General features: G+C 37.0%; 1 protein-coding gene across 1 annotated transcript in view; it reads right to left on the bottom strand.

Moving 5' to 3' along the window:
* The window catches only part of LOC148828113 (latent-transforming growth factor beta-binding protein 2-like), a 131,047-nt gene that overhangs the window by 48,132 nt on the left and 58,435 nt on the right, over nucleotides 1–24,480 (bottom strand). Inside the window, exons 8-10 of the mRNA XM_088925771.1 lie at nucleotides 22,208–22,310; nucleotides 7,075–7,149; nucleotides 350–472 (exon numbers count right to left, since the gene is read on the bottom strand). Of these exons, the coding sequence (XP_088781897.1) occupies nucleotides 350–472; nucleotides 7,075–7,149; nucleotides 22,208–22,310 (301 nt within the window). The remainder of the gene's footprint in view (nucleotides 1–349; nucleotides 473–7,074; nucleotides 7,150–22,207; nucleotides 22,311–24,480) is intronic.

Genomic DNA, 24,480 nt, shown 5'->3' with positions numbered 1-24,480 from the left:
GCAGGAAGTGGCACTGTGGTGCAGTTAATAGCTTTGCAGCACTGGGGCCCTGGGTTCAATTTTGGACCAGGAGTGAGTGTGTGTATGACTGTGTGCACCCTTCGATGGACTGGAGTCCCATCCGGGGTGTACACTTCCTTGGTGCCCTGCATGCTGGGATAGGATTTGGCTCCCGTGCACCCTTGTTTTGAATAAAGTGGTTACAAAACTGATGGCCGGATAAACAACAGGAATAGCTTCTGATCAAAACTAGTGGTATTTACTGTATGTTTCTATATATCAATACAGTAACATGGACAATTAGACTCTGGCTCAGGTTGTGCTTTATCACAGGCAGTAAAACACTCACATATACAGTGGCTTCGGGAGGTGTCCAGCATATACCCAGGTGCGCAGGTACATCTATAGCTTCCTCGTGTATTAAGGCACATGGCATTCCTACAGATGCCTGACATTAGACATTCATTTATATCTGAAAACACATAAAAAACAAATATTAATTGAAAAGACTGTACAGAATTTCTAACAAAAGAAATAGACAGGAAAATTATACAGATCCTCATAAAAACAGAAAGCAAAAGTCTTAGTACTTTGCGGTAAATGAGTTTTACACAACATACCGTTACCAGTGTACAAATATTAGGACTACGTTGTATAGGCCACAGCCCTGCACCTAAAATGATAAGCTGGCCTTCTTAATTCATTATCATCCGTACTTTGAAATTTGTTCCTATAAGTAGTATAGTTATATGTGGTATCTGCATACTGATCAGACCTTGTAATCTTAAAAGAAAATTGAAAACTGAAAAGGGTAAGAAAAAGAGTAAATGAAACCATTGCATAATTTCACTGTTGTCTTTGAAAACCACACAAGCAAATGCCTTTAATGAAAGAACACCTTTCTAAGGAATGCTTCCAAGTTTTAAGGTGAAAGTAATTAGTGGTCACACCTAAAAAGGGAAAATCACAATCGTGAATAGCTTGCAGAAGACGTGACAAGCAATCTCTTTCATGTGTGTAACCAAATACGCTGGTGTGTGCAAGAGATCAGAGGGAAAATGCTGAGAGAAACCATGCGCTGTGAAATCACAGGATACAAGATCAAGGGTACTCTTCAAACAGCGCACCTGAGGGCATACAGCACACAGGGACCAGCAGCAGGGACACAGCTCATTTCCAGCCACTACAAGAAACCCTTAATCACATTTAAGGGTGGGCGGAGGGAGTCATGATAATTACCAACTAGGCTACTCTGTCTAGGCCAGCTAAATCAGAAGATCTGTATAGCATGAACACCTGCATTAAACCCTTTAACTTGTTTGTGCTGACAAAACAAGCATTTTGCACCACTGCATGATCAAAACATTCTTGTAAGACAGGCCATTCAAAATGACAAACAACAACAACAGTTTCATTTATTTGCTACATACTTGGTGAGCACACAAAGACAACAGCTGTGAGACATGAAAACTACCTTAAAAACAGCATAGCAGAATACGTGACATGATCACATATTATTCTGTATCTTAAGGCATGAAAACATAAAATGGAAAACTGGTTATTCCAAATTTTTATAAAAGCCTTCTGTACGAGAGATGCCAAAGGGATAGTCTGCAAATTCAAAACTTTTCTTCAGCAGGTAAAACAAAAAGTCCCAAATGCTTTCAGTGCATAACAGCAGTTCCCCCCAAGAACCAAAAATATTCCCATACAGTAACTTTTCATTGAATGGAAAGTGTTTGGAGTGTTCCTTCCAAATGGCAAATGCCAGTAAAACAGCATGTGATGGCTACATTTTGACATACAAGTAGGTCTAATTGTCCCACTACAAATGCAAACCTGTAGTCACAGCACAAGTACAAATGTCAGAACTGCCTCTACAACACTGCATCTGATATGCATCTAGAGCTATATTGCCTTGAGTTACACAGCAGCTTCTTATTTTAAAGTAACTGAAAAATAACCATTTCATTTCTGGGCACCAAATACAGCTTACTTTTCAACATTTACAGAGATGCTTCAGCACATCAAATGGACCTCAGGCGAACATAGATCATCAGACAAATGTGTTGGCAATTCTAATGATGAAAATACTGCACCGCAATCTAGCCTAAAACCAAAGAATCCTTCTTTAGATAAACAATATAAAATACTTGTGTCAACATATAACTAGGTAATGAAATGCTTCAACAGAATACGCTACTCATCACATCTGTTAAAATGGTAAAATCCAGAAAATCATGAAACATGACTCAAAATATATGGCTTTAAGCATCTCTCCTGGAAAACACCCAAAAAAACGTGGAATGATAAAGGTTCCTAAACTTCGGTCTTATGCAGACAACAACACAACAACCTATTTTATTTTTAAATTAAAGACTTTGATTGAACTATTCCCTGTTTCATTTTGGAAGCAGGTTTGTAGTTAAAGTCATTGAATATCCTAAAAGTAGGAAATAAAACAACAAAAACAAATCAGCTGCAGTTCTGTCACTCCCCTACCTGAAACCCAACAAAATCCTTTCCACAAAATGCACAAGATATAGGAACATAAGAACAGTCAATAAATGACAATCATCCCATCTAGCCCATTTGGTAGTTAGTACCTAATTGTTTCAAGGACCTCAGCTAACCTTTCTTTTATAGTTCTGAACTCCCGAAATCTGATGATTATTAATGTACAGTATAATAGAGCTACAGTACAAATGAGAGGCCATATTGCTCGTGACAAGGGTTATGTGATAATCTGATATCTCATATTTCTCAAAAATACTGATCAACCAAATCTTGACAAAGATTTCCTATCTTGAAACAATGCAGGTTTTTTTTTATTTTCTGTGATACAAAATCTGAATATTTCCTTCTAACACTGAATCCAAAAAAAATGATTATTTCAGTGAAAATTTTCAGTGACAAGATCAGTTGGTGGGCTAACTAAAGGGAAAATATTTGAGATGTTAATATTACAGATTATCTGTATGCTAATACAAGTTCCAAGAAAGGCCAAAATCCAGTTATTATTATTGTCTAGCCTTAAAATGGATAGAAACCAGGAAGTATAAAATAAATTCACACAATTATTTCTGAAGGAATTTAACAAAAGTTAAGTTGTTTACACAGGATAGAATGAGTCAGATAACTCTGGACTATTTTTTACAAACAAACCTTTGTACATTTAAAAAATGGCTAAAAATAATCATTTGTTGATTCTTTTCTGTTAAAAACTGATCTTATAGAGCTGTTTTAAGTCTTTAAATTGCCATGACCAACAAACACAACACTTTCTTTAGTTCCTCATTGCGTAGGATGTTTTAACAAAGCACATTCTGATTAATATAAGGGAAATCAAAATGGGACATGAGATATTCTGTCAGGACATGTTCCAATCTTGATATTTCATTGATTTCTAAAAACAAACTAAACATAACCTCAATTGAGCGTGAGAACACAGCTGCAACAATGTAGTATTCCTTAAAATAAAAATGTTCCATAATAAACTTAACACAATGATGGAAGGCAGAAACAATGACAAATCAAATCATGTATGTTTTGAGTTTATTATTTTACTCTTCTCATGAAAAGTGACAACTAATATGGATACTCAAAAATATTTCTGTCTTTATGTACATTAAGCTATTCTTCTGATCCTATATTGCACAACACACTGTTGGCATTTGATTAATTTCTGGAGGTTGGTATATATGCAGTGCTATTTTAAATTTCATATCAAACAGTCTATATACATTTAAATGGTGAAAATACAGAAGAAACCCAGCACCTTGCAGACTACTAGTGAAAACTAAAGTTGATTCTAATAGTGACACAAGGAACAACTCTTGTGTACAAATGCACATCTCTCTTTTTTCCGTACTTCTTAATACAATTTCACTATTTTACTGCAAAATATACAAATTTAAATATTCAGATACATTAAATTCCATTTCACACCCTCCTAGTATGTATTATGTTTCTTTTAATATATATAGGTTTATTTTCATATATAATATAAAGGCATACCTTTACTCACTTGGGTTTTGCTAAATTAAACAAATACAACTCTCTCCTTGTGACCTAGATTGCAGTTCTCACATTAAAAGCATTAAAAGCATTTTGTTGTATACTTCAACTCTGAAAAACTAAGGACCCAACTAAAACTCAGTATTTCTTAAAGAGTGCTGGGTCTCAGATTTAAAATGCTGCACATACATATTAGATGTTGGCCAATTTTTGAACATCTCACTGGAAGCATTGGGAAAAAATGAGAAGAGGAGTAGGGCTGAATCACTTCTTTAAAGCCCTGGAAATGACAGAAGACCCCATCCTGTGTGGTGCACATGAGAGGACACAAATTCAAGTCAATTCTTAGGCACTGAATGGTTTTGTTTGATAATGGTGACAGACTTAGAGAAAAATCCGTTTGCGGATTTGGCAGTCTTTCTGAGGCAGGAATTACAAATTATTCAGGGAATGTTGTTTCAGAGGAGCAGGACAGCGGAGCAGAAGCTGGCCAATATATTTTGAGAAAATCAGTCAGTAATGTCCTGCAGCCCCAAAAAGAACATAAAAAATATAACATCTTGAAGTGATCAGTAAAAGCAAGCGAAATCAAAGCTGGATAAATTACTAAGCTTGTTGGCAACCCCTGACATCGCTTTGAATTCTGCACACATTTAAAATGTCCCTGTCAACAGCTTTATGGGGGGAAACAGCAAACGTTCTGCCTTTTATTTCTTTTTTCAGAATTTTCTGATATAAAAGGCTTGCCTAGAGAATAGAAAAATGCTTTTACACATGTAAAACAAATAAATAGAAAATATGACTTCATGTACCGTGTGAATCTGAGGAGCTCCTAATAAGCTAGTTGGAAGACCTCAAAGGCAGAAGACTGTAAATTGTGTAGTGGTGTCTCAGTCTGCTTGATACACGTACTGTAGGCATCTCCTTGTAATGCTGGAGCAGGATAATGAGGTGGGAGGCCTAAGGTCTGTGGTTATTTTCAAGGTTCTGCTTCTGCTTCTGGCTGCTGGTGACAGTCACTGAACATTACAATGGCAAAAAATCCAGATGATCCTCTTATAACTACCCAGCAGGACAAGGCATCATTCTAAAAGGAGAAATGTCTTCTAAAATATGTACATATTAATCATGTCTTAACGCAAGAAGTCCAAACATGTACAGTATAGTAGCAACCATTACTCCATTGATTTTTTTCTTCACTTGGAACTCCTTGTTATTTTTTTTACTGATTACTGCTTATCTTTCTAGATATGCTGTAAAAGCAGGTGAACGGGTTCATCTTCCACCAAAGAGAGCATCCAACCACCACTCTAACACGAATGCATGCACACAACTGTTCATTAAAAATCTATCATTCTGAATCTCTGGCAAAAAAAAAAATTCCAGCTGTCCACTGAATTGACTTACCTTTAACAGTAAAAAAGATAAGCAATGTGTTAGGATACTATATGTAGTTGAAAGTGTAGAATTTAAATCAAAGGGGAGTTGTGTTAAAATCATACAATGCAATTGTAAGGTCTTATTTAGAAAATTGTGTACATTTTCGATCACCACATTATATTGTCAATTCAATTAGCTACTAATTTCCAAAGGGCTAGATGTGCCAGAAAGCCTCTATTCATTTGAAACCTTTCATGTGTTCTACAGGTAAAGTCACACAACAAACTGGGTAATTACGCAAGGCCACCAAAGTCAACAAAGTCAACAACAAGGTCAACAAAATAAAAATACAACTACAGTATGTGAAGCAATTCCTCTTAACAATATAGTTAAATATCATAGGACACACTAACTAGAAAAACTGCTTCTTGTTGCTTCTTCAGTACAACACATTTGAGGAAGTACTGTGTTTCTGTGAATTGTACTATTGAAGTAAAACTCCACAGAATATGTGTGCTAATACATGAAAGAAGAATGCTGCTGTTACTTTCCTTGTGAACCTTGTTAACTTGCCATTTTTTCCAAGTGTAGTGAAAGTTCAGTTATTAGGGTTTCTCATTGCACATGATAAATCAGCTCAAAAAAATTACTAATTTTCACTTCTGAAAGAACTGTGACTTTTCTTTAACAAGTGATTATACAACAGTAAACTCATTGTTAGCTAAACCCCCTGCCTTACGTTTTAAATATCTAAGAGAAACTTTGCACAATCTCTGAAAGGCTTCATATCATGCTTCATTCTTTAAAAAAACAAGACTGATCAACGCAATTTGTCTGTCAATACATGTGGGAGCCGTTATTTTCTGCAGTCTATAAATAAGTAAACAATGATCACAATCTGAGCTTGTTTAAGTTGGGACACAAAAACTCTTCTGTAGAACATTCCTAAAAATATACTTCATATGTAAGAATGGTAATTTGAGAGGAACAACAGTCTTTATGGAACAGTTGAGAGCTAGTTGGTTTTGTTTTGCATTACATAAACAATTATCAAGGGAATAAAAAAACATTCCAGGAAAAAATGAAAGTATTTAAAAATGTCAAAGTAATGGATTTAAAAAAAATCCACTCATTAACCTTTCTGTTGTCTATCTGTCTCCTTTCCAATTAAGATAATCTGGATGATACAGATATATCAGTATAAACAAGTACTTTAAACATTAGTCAGTTTTCTATTTAAAGCTCGTGTGTACAAAAGGTTGAGCCTCAGAATCAAAAACGTTCAATTCTTGCATAAGGAATTTTTTAAATAATATTTATTTTACTAAGACAGTGACTTCATTCACAAGCCCTCCAAACAAGAGCTCTAACCAGAAAAAAAAACTGTTTGAGAAGAATTTAAAAATATATGCAACCAATAACAAATGTCAGAAAAGTATTGTGCCTCATTGTGAAGTAAAGCAATTCAGTTTTTATCTTACCACGTACATTTTAATATGATTACTGTTAAAATATATACCTCAATCTAAAAGGAGTATTCTCAAGCAAGACTGAACAGAGGCAGACGATATCAAAGAACATACAGACAGGGAAAAGATAAAAAAATGCAGTGATTTAAAATGAGTAACCTTTTTACAGTCAACGAGGAGAAAAAGAGAAATGTAACAGGGTCAGTACCTTGACAGTGAGTTTGGTTCATTTTCTTGTAGCCTTTGGGACATTCAACTTTGCCATTGGCAATCACTGCATATGCTGAAAAAAAATTCAAGGATAATTAATGAATAATTAGAGAATAATAATTAACATAAAACATTATGAGGCTCTATTCAATTATATCTCAATTAAAATTGGCATAACATATAGGCATGGTGTGTTACTCACAAATACATAAGGACCTAAAATTGAACCTTGCAGAACACCCCAGCCTAGAAAGCACATCTCTTAGAACTGTAAACAGAAAGTTAGTTAGTTATGCAGAATGTTAAAGGGCATTATGGGCTTCAATAAATAAAATGTAATAAAATATCAACAGCTACATTTAATGGAATTAATTTCCTAAAATAAAATCCTATTTATTAAAACATACAGTTTTTGGAAAAATGTCTGAATATATCCGTTATTGAGACATTTTACAGTTGATAAGCACATTCATAAAGAATTTTGATAAAATGATGGTACATCTTCAGTTTTCACTTGAATATATGATTTAAAGTTATAATTAGGACATTATATTTGAGTATTTTGTGTTCCACACAAATTTTAAATGATTAACTACAGTATTTTATATTCTATGTTGCACGTTTATACTTTCCCCTTCACTTTTCAAACATCTTTCCCCAGAGCACTTATAGTATGTGTTTAGAACTTTGATAACACTATATACAGTATCTCAAATTGACAACTTTCAGACTGTATCCAGTGTGTGTTGCCATTATTCATTTGCAGATGAATTGGTGAGAAAGATATTAAATTAATTTCAAAGTAGGCAAAGTGGACTATCACATATCTTTGACATGATGGGAGATGGATGTAGCTCAAAAACATCTAATGGGAGATAAATGCCAAGGAGGAAAAGAAATTCACAGTTTTAAAAAAGTGAAATGGGAGTCTCAGAGGAAACCCTATTAGAAAACTTGCCATACAGTGAAATACATCAGGCAGTGGTCTCCTGTGTAATTTGGAAACATACTACAGAACAAAGGAAACTGAAAAAAACATAGTTATTCCTATGACAGTAAGAACAGAATATAAACAATAAGAGATTGCCTGTGGGATGCTGAGTCAGATTTTTTTTGCTTATCTTTTTTAATGTTCCTCAATCTTGTTAGTAAACACAGGTGTACATGTAGCAATCACTCCACATTGCACGTAAAATTATTTGTGTGATGAAAATCACTGAATTGTTGATCTTTAGGATTCGACTTGAATAATCCACATCTTCATTATTGTAGAAACTATAAATTCAGAATAAGAACTATAGGCAAAATTACATTAACAAGCATTCACCGGGAAACCTTCAAGGACCTCTTCGCTCGTCTAATAATAAAAAAGAAATAAAATCCTATTTTGGCTCTTTCCTGTCACAGCACACGCTGGGGAGAAGGTTTAAATTCAGTGCATCTGGCCCAGACTACAGCTGAGACACAGTCAAACAAGAAGCTGTTGATACAGACAAGATTGAGACTGTGCACTCAAATTGTATCAAAGGCTGTCTGGCAGGCAGATACAGGATAAACAGGCAAGGGCAAGAGAGCTCCTTATTTCTTTATCAATCCAGACACCACCAGTTCAAAAATACTGGTATCATGTGCATCACATCTGCTGTTACCTCACTGGCAACAGCAAAGGACCGTCTTCGCCAAAGAATTGAGAAAAAAAAACCCGAGACAAATTTCCAGGTTTTCACAGTATTTTCAAAAACATCAAATTATAATTTTCCTTCCTCTTTTTTTCTTTGCAATACAAAAGGGAGCATTAAAAACAAAGGCAGAAAGCAACCTAAAAGTCTATCCTGAAATCTGGCTGTCCAGTTTTTTGTTGTTCTTCAGTGGCCAAATAAATTCAGGGTACCCTTTCTAATCGTAGTACAAACTTACTTTAGTCAATTCTATAAAACCAATAAGGCAAATTTCTGCACAGGGAGAATTTGACAAATTGGTTTCAATCTTTACTTTTTTGACTGTATAAATAAATCCTTAAATTCACAGGCTAAATATATGCAGAATATCAAACTTAGAAAATTATATAATGTGCTCTCAAATGCATCTCCACTGTAGGAACACTCTAAATTCAGTATCAAGTCAACCAAGTAAATAAACACAAAACTACCAGCACATATTTTGTGTCCTCATTGCCATTGTCTTGCATATTTATGATAATCAACTGGGGTGTATTTGAACTCAAAAGATGTTTCATTATTTTCCCCCAAAGACTCTATAAAAAGTTATTGGCTGTTCATTTGATTTTAATCCATCAAGGCAGGCAGCCTACCAACCAACCAGATAATCCAACGCCCTACCAACCAGTGGAGAGATGTTATAACAGATCACTGATTAGTGCTTACTACATTACACTCACTCTTCAGGAGGAAGCAAGTGGGATATTCAGTCCTCTCTGGAGATGTGTAAGGTGGTGTAGGCTAGTAGACATTGCACACCCACTGTCTATCTGCTAGCCTAAATGTTTCCTATCCAAAACCTAGCTTGCAGTCGTTTCAAGTTCACTATAATCATATTCTAAACATATAGCTTTGACTGACCTACTGTAATACTATTTTTCACTGCAAATTACTGATCCAGCAGCAAAAAAATTCCTAATTCCTCATGGAAAAACTCCAGACTAAAAGATCTCTAACTCAGGCTGTGACAGCACTTGCATTGTCCACAGGTATATTTCTCCCCAAACGTGAGGAATGCCGTTCAATAACTAACAGTGTGAATTTGCCCTTTTGCAAACAGTCTTTCCCACTCGGTGGATGGCTGACATGTACTGATATGCTGTGGTCTATAATGATGTGAATTCACCTTGTTTTCTCCCAATAAAGGAAGCACCCGCTCAGCAATCTGAGGAATTATTGTACTTTTCAATTGAAGGCCATAATTCTCCTTCAGCCTGACAGCTGTGTGCAAATGTATAAAAGATCTGTCGGGAACCTCATCGCATTGCGTTGCAGTCGAGACTGCTACTGTTTGCTTTTGAACAATAGTTATCATCATGGCTTTCTAGTAGTGACCTAAAAAGCATTAGTCTGGAAGAGCAGATTAATTGAACAGTTAATGCTCTCTGAACAAACCTGGTTCAGAAACTGCAACACTCTTTTACCCTACCAATTCCAAAATGTCCACCATGTAGGTTTTACAACAGGAAGTCTGACTGACACTTTAAAACTATGTGACATTTTTAACCTGCCACTGTTAGATTCTTGAAAGACACAAAGAACCTTCCTTCACACTCCACTACCTCATTCTACCCTATTTTTTGCCTCAATGAAGACATTCAACATGAATTTATGCACTGTTGATACTTTATCACAGCAAAACCCAATTCATTCCGGGAGCTTATAACAGTCGACTTTGTTAAAGCCGTCACCATTTAACGTTATTCTCCTCTTTTTTAAGGAAAAACAAATCTCACAAAATAGTATTATTACACTCAGACCACTCCACAGTCATGGCTAACAAGTGAAATGAACTGTTGCTGTAGCCACACAGCAGGAAGGCTAGAGGAAAGGTGTGTGTGTGCCACAGAAAGCACAGCTACTGTTGCTCAGTCAATGTGTTCATTTTCTGAGGAGTTTTACTTTGCAATGTAGCACACTATGAATTATAGTGCAGTTCAGACCACCATGACCGAGGATCCCTTCATAGTGGATAGAAAAATAAAATATGTCCGTCAAACTCATTAAGAGCCCTGCTCCACACATTATTCGTCACACTTGATACCCGCTTAGGAGGTGGTTGGGATCCCTGTGAGAGAAGCATGAGGCGTTAAAACTTTAATATGCTGTCGTTCAGAATTTAGCACCTGGTCAACGGCCCTTGGTGATTTCTATGAAAAGGTGTGTCAAGGAGCACTCTGTGGAGATATAAATGAGTACATTTTCCCCTGTGCTGAGAACAGTTAATTACAAGCATGCAGACTGGAGCTTGGACACAGTAGCTTACTGGTCTGACTTTTCTCAGGTCATGCTTAGTCACAGAAACTATGCCACAAACAAAAGAAAGAGCTTTAGTTGGTGGGCCTAATTTCTTTTGGTTGCGAACATGATAGAAAATACTGTCCTGCTTCAGCACCAAAGCCAACCCCTGATTTGATCAGGAGCAAAACGAATGTGATATTTTGTCACAGTAAAGCTTATTAAACAGGAGTAAAATCTCTCCAATGAGATGTCTGGCTCTCCCAAGTATTCCCAGTATCTCAATACGCAGCCAGTGTTGCCTCATCCCAAAAAAAAGATGCTACAATACACAGCAAAACCGACATTGAATGTATAAACCATAAATAATTTATATTTGCTAACTGTCTTTTTAATATATAGTGATTTTAAGATGTTTTAATTTAGGTTAGTAACATTTGGTGATGCAATTATATGTCTCCGGCCAACTCCGATGAGGTCACTGATTCAATGCTTTCTTGTTTCTCTGGTTCCTACATAAAAGTGACCTCATACCTATTAACTTCCTATTTCTTAAATAATTTAACATATTTAACTGCATGCTTAGTTTTGTAGCTGTACAGCTTCTAAATCTCTCCTTTCTCCTTCAGTGATCAAGGATTTCCACTTGACAAGGCTGTTCTGCCACTGGCACAGCTATAGTAGATTGACAGAAAAGGATCCCAGTCACACAGAATCCACAGACATTTTCTCACTGTATCACGTATTTATTATTGTGATCTCTGCCACATAACGGCAAAATATGCATTGCAAGATGGAAGTGTTTAGAACTTTTCTAAGTTATGGTGCTACTTCTTTTCACTCCCCTGACAACAACTTGGCACCACGCCTGCATTTAAGAATAAATATGTCTGCTTTGGGAACTATTTTTCAAAGCAAAAAAAAAGTTAGCTTGCTCTTCCTAGTAGATTCTGTCACATCATTTGTTCTAGAGAATATAAACAATCACTTCATGAATCAAAGCCTTCTTCTAAGACTACAAGGCTTCTTTGAGGTTGCTCTTCCAATGCAACTTGCGCTGTGAGTTTACAGTATATGACAAAAGAGAATAAGCATTTAATTTTTATTAGCATGTTATACCAAGTGTTTGTACTGCAGATTGCTAATTACCACACTAATAAGTAAGGTATATGTAATTCTGAAAGGTTATTAAATCTTAAATATATTAAAAAGTAATTTCTGCTTGCTTGCTATTCATTTCTCACACCACAGGATTATTAATAATGATCTCATGTAGCAGGCTCTATAAATGTACACACTCCACTCCCTCACATTTTTATAGAACCAGTTATCCTTAAAACAAACCAATAAATTTCTCAACCCCTGTGCTTTAGATTAGCTTTGAAGAAGAAAATTGATTGCCAGTTGAGATCATCATTGCGTCTCTTTGACATGAAGAGGAAATGCCTCATGGGTTGGGTTTCAACTATAAATGACTGATTTATTTGATCTGGGGTACATCTGACGCTGACGCTCTCTAGGGCAATTAGAAAGACAGATTAAGCCATTTTGAGAAAACCCGTTTGGCTTAGCAGAAATGCAGAAATCCAAACTGGATTGGCAAAGCAGCTACAGTAGGAATCACCTATTGCCCAGACACAGGAGAAATTCTTAATTTCAGGTCAAAGTGTTTAGTGTTTTCAACCAGGGAGGCAACTATCCATTCTGACAAGACTGTGTGGGACTGAGGATGGGACAGAAAACAGAAAGCAGAAATGCATTGTATGCTAAAATGTTCCTTTGTTTTAAAAAAACCTTTCATTAAATAGTAAAATATCAACTAACACAATTACAATTTCGGCTGTGAAGCTTTCTTCTTCAGGCTTCACAGCCGAAACGTTGTGTTTTCTCTTTTCAGCATGGAATAAACCTATTACTTGTTCCTTTGCAAACTACGCATGCTGATGCAGCTACCCACCCGAACTACTCAGCGCAATGGACATGAATCAAAAGTTTTGTAAGATCCATCACAGCCCTGTCACTGGAGCATACAGTACTTGAGGATGTGTTCAGTAAAGACACAAGAACTGACCAGAATCCAATCACTTACTTTGTTTTAGCACCAGGAATTGTATAAAGAGCAATAGCAGCACGACTGAGGATTTCTGTATTTCAATACAGAGATACTATAAAAGCAGACACAACAAGCTGCCTGTGTAACCTTGAACTTACTCATCTTTATTGCAGCAGGAAGAAAACAAAGAACTATTCAAAAAGAACACTTGTTCAGGACTGGTTCACTCAAGGATGTCAGCCACACAAGAACCCCAGGTCCAAAAGCTTTGGCAAAATGTCCTTTACAGAGAGCTAGCTCCATTATAAATCCTATTTGAATTACTGCTGATACAATGGGTTGATTCCCAAAATGGACAACAGCAGCTTTCTGTGAAAAAAGGAAGAACAGGAATTACTTTCTGCTGGGACCCCAGACCTCTCCAGCAAAACAGAGCTCGTATAGTCCCTAACATCTACATTTTAATCCCTAGCTCTGAAAGGAAATGTTGCAAATATCCACCCCAATGAGTCTGAGGGGGAAAAGTATATACTTGGAGCCATGCCACCATTTGTTGGATATTAAAGAACACAAAGAACCTGCTAAAAAAAGTACTATTTTATAGCTCACAGCAACACTTGAAAAAAAAGTTATTTATTTCAGTATCAAAGGGTACTCAACAAGGATGAATGGAATCTAATAAAGAAAAGGGTCATACACTTTTACAGCTCCTCTTTTAAACCAAGTGTATTACCAGCTGTCAGAACCAGCTTCAGAGATCACATTGCACACTGCACATTGTTATTGGTCGACCAAAATAAAATGCACAGTAATTTAAGAATCTTATTATTGATGTTACTTTAAGAAGCAAACTTGTGGCACTGTAGTGTGACCCTAACTTTAAGAGCTGTGATATTATTAAAGTGGACCTATGCAAAATAAGTTGAAACGACTCCAACATTAACTCAAAACTATGGTAATTCTGGGGATTAGATGCTACAGTTAGGAATTAACTCTATTTAAATCACCTACAGTCTAAGACAGGTAGTTTTTGCTGTTACAAATGTAAAGATAGAAAACACTGGCTTCTCAGAATACAACATCCACTTCCTGAATTAAAAATTGGATTTTTTATACATATTTCTTATGATTCAGGCTTTCCATTTCATTTAACAATTGAGGTTTTCCATTTTGTTGTGGTCTCAGGAAACATAGGAAAGTAAACACATCCTGTGTGCAAACAGAAAGCTTACATCTCTGTTATTAACTGGAAAAACCAGCAGCCCCACAGTCACAACCTGACACAGCCTAACAGCAAACAGAAATCCAAGGACATCCTTTTCATGAAACTGAGAAGCTTGACGCATTTCAAGTACTAGTCTTTCTGAAAAGTACAGTATCAATAAATAATCAACAGACTGATTTGCCACGTATGATCTCAAATGTCTTATAAGGAAAGTTATGGTTCCCTGAGGGAAGGTGAATATTTCACAAAGGACCATCGCAGTGTTTTTTTGATAAGTGGGTCAGTCCGGTTTCTCAGATGGAACTTTACAGTGCCCTGAAATCAGTTTTAGGTAATTTAGTAGTCGTTCTTCAGTTAATGTGATTAGTTAAGCATGGCTATATGATATGCATAATTTCTGTCTTCAGAGTTGTTTTCTTCCTCTCAAGCCTTACAGTTACAGAATTGGTTGTTTATTCTTTAAAAATAGGAAGAATGCATACAATCCTCCATTTTTATTATTACAGAATTTTATATTTTTTGCAATGTCAGTTTGCAATGTCTTACTTGGCATAGTATTCTCATGTATTATGGAGCCGAATAGCACAGATTAGAAACAAACTTTGTTTTCCACTAACAAATCTAAAATGCCAATGTAAATATACACACAGCAGGACTATAGTTATTACAACTATTTCTTAAGCTCTTCGGTGTAACCCTGTATCTCCAAATATACCTATAATAATAAATATTTATTATTCTATTTTTCATTTTTTATTCTGAGAGTTGATGGATATCCTTTAGTGGGAATTGCATCATAATCAAGGGAGTGTGTGTCCACTCCATAAAATCTGGAAACAAGAAAATAAGACTATACATGACTCAGGCCACATGGAAGTAATCTGAAAAAATTATTCTTTTTAGACAGCCTCAGAAACACCAGAATGGGCTGCTTTGTAAATGTCATCCCAAAACCAAAACTCTTTTTGACAAGCCCTTGTTGTTTTTTTCTTAAGCCTTCATCATCATCTGGTTAATTCCAAAATTGGGTTCTCTAATTTGATGACATTAAATAACCAAAAACATTTCAAACACAGCGCAGTTTCAAAATTCAATTTACAAAGAAAAAAAAAACATTTGGAAAACAAAGTTTGGCTGGCAAGTTTAGCTGTTTTTACCAAATAATGAAATATAATTACTTGCACACAAGGTCCAATAAATAGAAAATAAGGTTCAGTTTTACCTAAAATGAGTAAAGATAACTCTTAAAATGACCCAACCTGACAATCGCACTGTTCCTCCGCAGATACTCTGTTTGCCAGCAATGCAATTCTTAAACAAATGTACTACAATTGACAAAACTTTCTAAAAAGACATCCCAAAACATTTACAAAATAGGACAGTTCAAATTAAATTTACAAACTGCAAAACAAAACAATGACGACTGGCCACAAAATAAAATGTCCTCCACAGAAACAATAAAATTCTGAATGTGCAACGGGGACTTTTTTGTGATTCAGGACTTGAACCTGCAAAGCCTTTTCATAGATCAGATCTATTTATATTTTTACATTTTGTGTCTCAACACTTCCAAGATATTAGCATGAAAAGAATTTAATGAAACCCACAACGAACAAAGAGAGACAGAAAACATGGTGCTTTTAATTTATGCCTGTCTGACCTCTTCAGCCAAGCTGATTGTAAATATGGAAAGAATGTTTGGAGTGAGTAAATGATCATTTCCAGTCATAGTATTTGGCCACAAGCCTGCTGGTTATAATCTGTGCTTAAAACTGTCACTCAGTGAACATGGGGACTATGAGTATGGTTCTATGAAAACCTACTCCTTTGTACAGTATCTACCTGATGACAAAAAGAAAACATGTGATTCGTTTTTCATGATATATACATAAAAAAACATCAGCTCTTGAGCTAATGAAATTATAATTGAGCACATTGCTGAATTAGGCTTCTCCTGCTCTGGGATATAAAATTTGTTCAGCAATTCAACTATAAGGGAGGAAATATGTGTATAAAATGACTTTATATTCACTATTATACAGTATAGGATGGTTTAGTGTTCAGTCTTTCAGTTTTTCTTTCTCCTGGTGTAATGATGTTCTATAGCAGACAAAACCAAAGCTGCCAGTGTTTCATTAGGACAGACAATGGAAAGCAGGGTTACTAAAATACAAGCTTTTTAAAAAATATATCAATGTCCATGGAAAAAAATCATTTAAAAGTTGCTTGAATTTTAGCATTGGCTTACAGAAAACAAAATATTAGGGACAATGTATTTAAGATACTGTAGGCTAGGAAAAGCTGATGTCTGCTTCAGATTAGAAAGCTATTAGATATTTAGCAAAGAATGAGAAGTGGCAACTGCTTTAGACAACCAATTGACAACTCCCACTAGTCAGAAGGTGAAGGTGACTTAATTTCCTAATGGGATTGACATTACTTGGGCAAAATACTACATCTGAGTGGCACGTTATTATTATGTAGGAAAGGATTTTTATTAACAAAATCAATCAAATACACCTAATATTTAAAGTATTTATTTTTTTAACATTTCATCTGTCCTATAAAATCTCCAACCCCAGTGTCGTATCCACCTCCACACTTCCCAATAACAGATTCCAGCAGTGACATCCCACAGACTTGGAAGAACTACAGTGACAATATAAGGACCTTACTGTGTCACTGTGTGAGCCCTGCATGCCTCAGTCATACTCTCCCCAGACACAGGACTGTTGAAAGCTGAATTTATATTACCCCAATAGTGTGCCTAGAATTTCTTCATCTGTTCCAAGTCATAAGAGCTGCTAGAAGTTGGTATGTAGCCTCTAACTGAAGACCGAACATGGAGCAAGCCCATCCTTTTCCTTTGTCCCTGAAATCCAGTAGGTTAAGCACTGCGTGTGTAGATAACTTAGGCAAGCAGGTAGTCCGCTGTCATGACTGTAGTCCCTCCCTCTTAAGGGCGCTCCGGCCCTTTCACTTCGGACTTGATTTTGTGCACCCGTCCCCTGTTTCAGCCTGTTCCCAGTCCTCCTTAAAAGCCAGGCGCTGACGTTAATCTGCATCTGATCTCCGTATCATGCGAGTCCGGGACCTGGAAGTGCCTGGTCCTGTTAAGGTTTTATTCTCTGTTCCAGTTCCCCCCCCGCCGGTTCCGACCCGGTTCCAGTTTTTATCTAGTTTGTTTTGGATGGACCACCTGGTTTTGGACTTTTGCTTTCGTTTGGATTCCCCCTTGGATTTTCTCCCGGATTGTTTACCTCGGACACACCTTCCCCAAACACCAGCGCACCAAGGACCCCTGTTTTGATCCCCGTTTCCTGCATGATCTTTTCCCCGTGTTTCTTCACTCAACCCCGGATTGTGTCGTCCGCATAGGGTCTGGAAAGAACTGTTCTGTTACAGTCCGCACATTGAGATTGTAAGTTCTAGAACGAGTGTGGATCATTTTCTTTAAAAATGTGCTTGAAAGTAACTTTTTTCACTTCTTCGAAATAGAAATGTGAAACAGAAATTACCTGTAAGGTGGTTGTGATTAGGAAAAAACAGGATAGACTTAAAGCCATGTCTTCTGGGATTTTGTGAAACTTTCCACTAAATACCAAGTTGCAATTATGTTCATAGTTATGGGGCCAAAATGCAATCTACAATATCTCAGGGGAACACCAGTACAAATTAAGTCTATCTGGAGAGACCAGACTTTCGTCAAGTGGATGCCAAGATACAGAAGTGCCAGGATTAAGCTAAACAGACAGTGATCACAAACCAAAGGACGGGGTGTCTTGGCACAGCTGCAGGTCTTTCACAGTGCAGAGTGGAGAATACATGTTCATTTGGTCATTACTTATGAATTTAGAAATTCTATTCTGCAATCTATCCCAAGACCCTAATGAGAGAGAAGGCGGAAACATGTAACTAAAAAACATAAAGTGTATGAAAAGAATCTCCGTTTTTATCATGGAAATGCAGGCTCGAAGAGAGTCGAGAATATGAGTCATCTGTTCAAGTCAGCGTGTACCTGTTTAAAAATGTCTCCCAAAAAATTAAGAGCAGATCCCAATATAGTTACATTTGGAGGGCCTTTTCTATTTCAGAACTGGAACTGCAAACCCTGTCAGAGTACTGAAATAGTTATAAATAATAATGAAATGAGGCAGGGATTGACAGTGTGTTGTTAATGGAAACAGAGGTACAGAATTATAGACTGATAGCTTTAGCAAGTGGTTCCAAAGAAAAAGCAGACAACGGAGACGAACGTGGTCATATTTGGCAATGCCTCTAAAATACGCAAATTCAAAACAATGCCAGCTGTCTGTTACCACCATTACCGCAGGGTTGGTGTGTAAAAGTGTACCTATCTTGAGGAAATCTAATCCCAAAGCCACGTAATCTAGAACTGACCATAAATAATCCCTCTGCTGTCAATCAAAGCCTTCTCTGCATCCAATGAAAGTACAGAATGCAGGACAGCTGAACATTATTAGATAAGCCTTAATAAAGTCTGTCTGATCATGGTCATACAGACTTCCAACTGGCAATTAAGTTGCTGAGTCAACTGCCGTTGAAGTAACAATTCTGCTTACATCTACATCTAAGATATTCAACCTGATGTTTACAGAGAAAATTTGATTATTTTCTAATAAGGTTGAAAATGTGATGCTTAACTTATTTTATAAAATCCAACCTGGTTTCCAATTCAGTAACAGAGTAATTGTGGGGTATTAAAATACCAAGGTGGGGGGAGGGGCACATACTGTAAATACTCAGCAGTTAGTAGAAATCTGCAGATTTTGGTACTGTGATCTGATACTAACATGGGTAATACCTCGGCATTTTGTAGTGCAGACAATTGGGACTGAGAAGTAAAATCCAAGTCCAAGTCCAAGCTATGCCTACAAAATTAAATTCTTTAGCCAGGTGATAAAAAACAGACATATTGTATCTACCTCACCCAGATCAGACATACATTTTCTCTGTTGTAGATGCCAGAGACTGGGCACACGGCCTCTTTCAGCTTTAATCTGTGAAGTATATGATTCATGGCTGCTTTCAAATCTGCACCCACAATCACATCAGACTCAACGGGTTCCAGCAGGTATTTGTTAGGAGATTAAAAGAAACTCTAGTTCAAAGATTACGCTGAAACAAAAGTAATTTTGTATCTGAACTATTAGTTTTCAAATATGCCAGTGTCTATAGTGTCTCACCCACTGATCCCTATATGGAAATTCAAAACTCCCTTCATAATAGTAATAAAGCTACCTTTGTTTTTTTTCTCTGAGGAAACGAAACAGAGGTTGTCACATAGCAAGACTAGCAAATTCTACAAACATCTTGTTTCGTATGAGATTCCTGTGTCATAGAATCATCTATTTTTCCCCTTCAAGGCAAATTTAATAGCCAGTACGTAGAAGAATTTTAGAATTTTTAAAGGATTCCGCATACGTGTATGTAGTCAGTAATGACAACAGAATGCAACACAAATTTAACAACATGCACAGCTGTTACAAAGAAATGTCACAGAAGATATCAGTTGTTATTCCATCCAAAATGACAAGGTAAGACCTTCAGATCTAATGAACTTCTGCGTTTCCAACACTGAAATATACTGTATAAATACTGCCCACCAGCATATAGAACACTGAACACCGCAGGCAACAAAAAAAGTACTGGACACCACACTCCCTCAGCAGATCAAACAGACAGCTGCTTTTGAAATAAAATTGTCACTGTCCACTGTGACACCACTGTCAGGGTGGTAATAATAATAATAATAATAATTGCTTACACTTATATAGCGCTTTTCTGGATACTCCACTCAAAGCACTTTACAGGTAATGGATGCACCTGGATGATGCAATGGCAGCCATAGTGCGCCAGAACACTCACCACACATCAGCTATTAGTGGGGAGGAGAGCAGAGTAATGAAGCCAATTCATAGATGGGGATTATTAGGAGGCCATGATTGGTAAGGGCCAATGGGAAATTTGGCCAGGATGCCGCGGTTACACCCCTACTCTTTTCGAGAAACCCCCTGGGATTTTTAATGACCACAGAGAGTCAGGACCTCAGTTTTACATGTCATCCGAAAGACGGCACTTTTTTACAGTATAGTGTCCCCTTCACTATACGGGGCATTAGGGCCCACATGGAGTGCAGGGTGAGTGCTCCCTGCTGGCCCCACTAACACCTCTTCCAGCAGCAACCTTAGTGTTTCCCAGGAGGTCTCCCATCCAGGTACTGACCAGGCTCACACCTGCTTAGCTTCAGTGGGTTGCCAGTTGTGAGTTGCAGAGTAATATGGCTGCTGGCTTTACAAAAGGCTGGCTTTACAAAAGCTGGAAACTATACAGTGAACTGTTTTTCTAAGAATCCAACAGATTCACATAGCACAGTTCCCTTTAGTAGATCCCCTATTAAAATGATGTAACAAAAGGAATGTTTTTTTAGCTCAACCATCTTGCATTTCATTTCAAACCCTCCAGTTTTCAGTGCCTCAACATTAAGTGCCCTTGTTCACCAGTATCAAGATCAATTGCTGAATGGTAGTCATCTGATACCTTAAGTCTACAGTTTGTCACTGAAGTCACAAACTCTGACTCTTCAACAAATAGCTCCATTGGATCAGTGAGCAGATCAGTCCAGCAAAAATTCCCAGGTGTAGAAATAAGTATAACTCTAAATTAGTTTGAAAAAATGAATCGGCCAAATTAATAATAATAATAAAAGACAGGGAGACTCCACAATTAATTAAATCGGCTGGCAGACCTCTGTAGCTTCAGCTCCTCTCTGCCACCCCAGTATACTGGGCACATGATCTCCCTTAGGTACAATATGTCTCACTTCTAAGTCTTATGGGGCGGCAGCAGGACTCTTATGATTGCCAACCCTTTGCTCAACACTCAATTTGCAACCACCCACAGGTTAATCTGTGCTCTTTTTTCAAAAAACCAACATAAGCAGATGCGGTTGTCTACATTATTCCAAAGGATTGTTACTCATAAACACATTAACATTCCTGCCATTGCATTTTTCTTTGTTTGCTTTTTTTTACATAAACACACAATGAAATATAACTTTCATAATCAGAAGGAATCTGGAGCCTCAGTGGAGTCACACTTGGAGAAAGCATGATTATATATTTACTTATTTGTAACGTAGTGTGTAAGGCTCTAGTCTCACGACTGATGGACTGTGGGTTCAATTTGTTTTTCCGCTGCAGAGTGAACTGCATTACCCTGATTGCTCCACTTCACCCAGCTGTATGAATGCAGACCAGTGTCTACTGAAGAAGGACCCCGCGATGGGCTAGTGCCTCATCCAGGGGGGAGATACATGCTCTCTCTTTGCTTCACCACGGAAAACAGGATAAACTCCAGACGGATGGACCACTGTGGCTAAAATACAGAATTGCCTACCTACCTAAGTACTGAAGGAAAAGTGCCGGACATCCTGATAATGTATAGTACCACGTTAATGTAAAGCTCCTCGTTAAAAAACAAAAATCTTTGAAAATGCTGACCGTTAATTATTTAAATCATACACATTGCACAAAAGCCTTGTAAGAATCACCATGTCCATATCTGAAACTCCTCCGTCTGACAAAGGAAAATGATAATTTTATCAACATCACCACGCTGATTTCTTTGTCCTTCACAGTTAATGAGTGATTCTGCTCTGATTAAGCTAGCGTATACTGAACAATTAAAAGAGCTGAAAAACATGAAGGCTTGGATGCTTGGGGTTCGTATCACATGTGTGACATTTAAGAGCACACAGAGTGCATAGTTCTAAAGGGTATTCATTGGGACTAGAGAGCAATTAAGGCAACATGATGTGGCTCAGTGCTAATAGGGTTTCAGCACAATCTCTTCCACTTCTAGCGTCAGTGCTTACCTGGTTTCGGAGGACATGCTGTGCACTTGTTCAGCCCCCATGATGCTCCAACACTGCCACAGCAATCATCTTGTTTAGTCAGACCAGGAAGGGGTTTACCACACTGCAATATAAACAGAGCAGTACCGAGAGGAATTACTGGAAGATCGTAATGACAAAACTCACTCCTTTGGGTTCCAAATCACGAGACAGAACTACATTACAATCCGTGTAGTTTTAATAAAATATAGTTGCTAATATCCTCACCGAGACAGGTGAACTAAAAATGGATAGATATTTGAGGTAAACATTTATCTTAACTGTTAATATGATTTTGAAAATGTCTCACTCACTGTAGAGACCATATTACCAAGTTTTTAATACACCATACTTGCTCAAAAAATTGTCTTTTTGGGTGGGAAAACTAAAGATTTAACTCCACAGCCATCATTACCTTCAAAGAACAACAATTCATGACATAAGTCAAGCCTATTATAGCAAATGTGCTTAGATGCTAGCTTTAAAACTAGTCAGGAAGAAACATCTGACAGTGTTTAGGTGGGGCAAACCTTTTTACAAAATAAGTTCAAAACAAATTGCTTCCTTTTAAACATTTTGGTTAATTTCTATGGAAAAAATATTCTTCTGCAGAATTCCATAGTAACACGTAAACTTTCAAAAGAATACCACAGATGACAAATTTCCTTCAGATTCATTGCTGAGTCATGACATGATTGTAAACACTCAAGTGAACTAGCAAAATACACTTCAAGTCTGCTGCTCAGACTTTTGTATGTATTCAATGTTTTCAGGCAAAACTGTGCAGGCAAAAAAAGATAATTCTGTCAGTTCTCAAAATGAAGGTTCAGGCTGAATTGATGAATTTCTTCATCAATAGATGATCTGCTAGTCTTTACTATAAAAAATATCCCCAAACCAGACAAGAAAGAAATCCTTTCAGCACAAACAAAAAACTGCTCGACTTTTCATCCAGCAGATAACCCTGGAAATAATCCAGCTTGGGAAATCAGGAGTCACAACTGGAAAGAAAAGATAGAAATAGGGAAGAAATCCAGACAGACAGACATGCTCGTGGATGCTACAATATGTGAAGGTGAAGTTAAAAAATTATTCACAAACAATAACCCTAATGAGTTTGGGAAGATCAAATACATTTCAAAAGAGAACTAAAGCATGTACTGTACAAGACAATCCCACAAGCACTAAAACTAAGATTCTAAGGATGTTCTGAGTGTTAGGGTTATTTCAATTACAAACTCTTGTTATCACCATTACCCCCAACACTTTCTGTTCTAGAAGTAACAAGAGATGCCCAAACACTTTAAAACTACTAAAAAAATAAATCTTACTTTTAAAGCCTTCCTCTCATCTGTACATGACCACAGGTAGAAGGAAGTTTACAGAGGTTAGAAAGGCAAAATTCCACTTCTAATGTCCACCAAGAGTAGACACACATTTAAGTCAGATATCACAATAGCATTTGATATTACACATAATTGTGTAGTATGTGAACTGTAACCACTCTTTGGAAGAACAAACAGCACTTCAAACAATCAACCTTTCAGTGCACTGCATATACTGTACAATGTACTGTATGTTAGTAATAGTTTTTAATGACAGTGCACAGTAATTACATATTTATATGATTTATATGATTAATGTGACTTAGAAAGAGCATGAGATTTAGAAAGTAACTACAGCTAAAGCAGTCTTTACACACTACAGACATCTCAGAAGCTAATTTGTTAATCCACCTGACTTCTATTTTTGGAGTTAATATGTTTGGCAGAAGGATCAACCCCAGTTCCCAAACATTGTCAGCTATCTAGAGAATACAAGAGCTCTAGAACACTATCATTTATTGCTATGTCCCCTCCAGACTGACTAACAAGAAGATCACAGAAACTAAATACGGACTGCTTTATAATGTTACCTGAGGTCTGGGAAGAGGTCAAATACTAATTTTGCTCTTCTGTTCTCCTACAGTATGTATGAATACTCACTGGCCCCCCACAGCTCTACACGCATCTTTTCTTGCTCCCCTCCCTCCACTGCAACCTCACCCTTCCAGCTGCCTCCCACGTTCATTCCTCATAAGCTAAGGGGAGTATGACAGTGCCGCTCTTCGGCCAGCCCTGTCATTTACTCAGATAGGTGGGTTAATGCCAAAGTTTTACATTTGCTACACCTCCATTGACCTCTTAATTCCCTTCATTGGCTCGTTTCACCACTATTAGAATTTGACGTACCTTCTGAAGCAACTTAAGGTGCCT

Source organism: Atractosteus spatula, chromosome 9, assembly GCF_055471065.1.
Source record: "Atractosteus spatula isolate fAtrSpa1 chromosome 9, fAtrSpa1.hap1, whole genome shotgun sequence".
NCBI classification, from domain to species: domain Eukaryota; kingdom Metazoa; phylum Chordata; class Actinopteri; order Semionotiformes; family Lepisosteidae; genus Atractosteus; species Atractosteus spatula.
The sequence above is the reverse complement of the archived record's forward strand: the minus strand, read 5'-3'. Positions and strand labels throughout refer to the sequence as shown.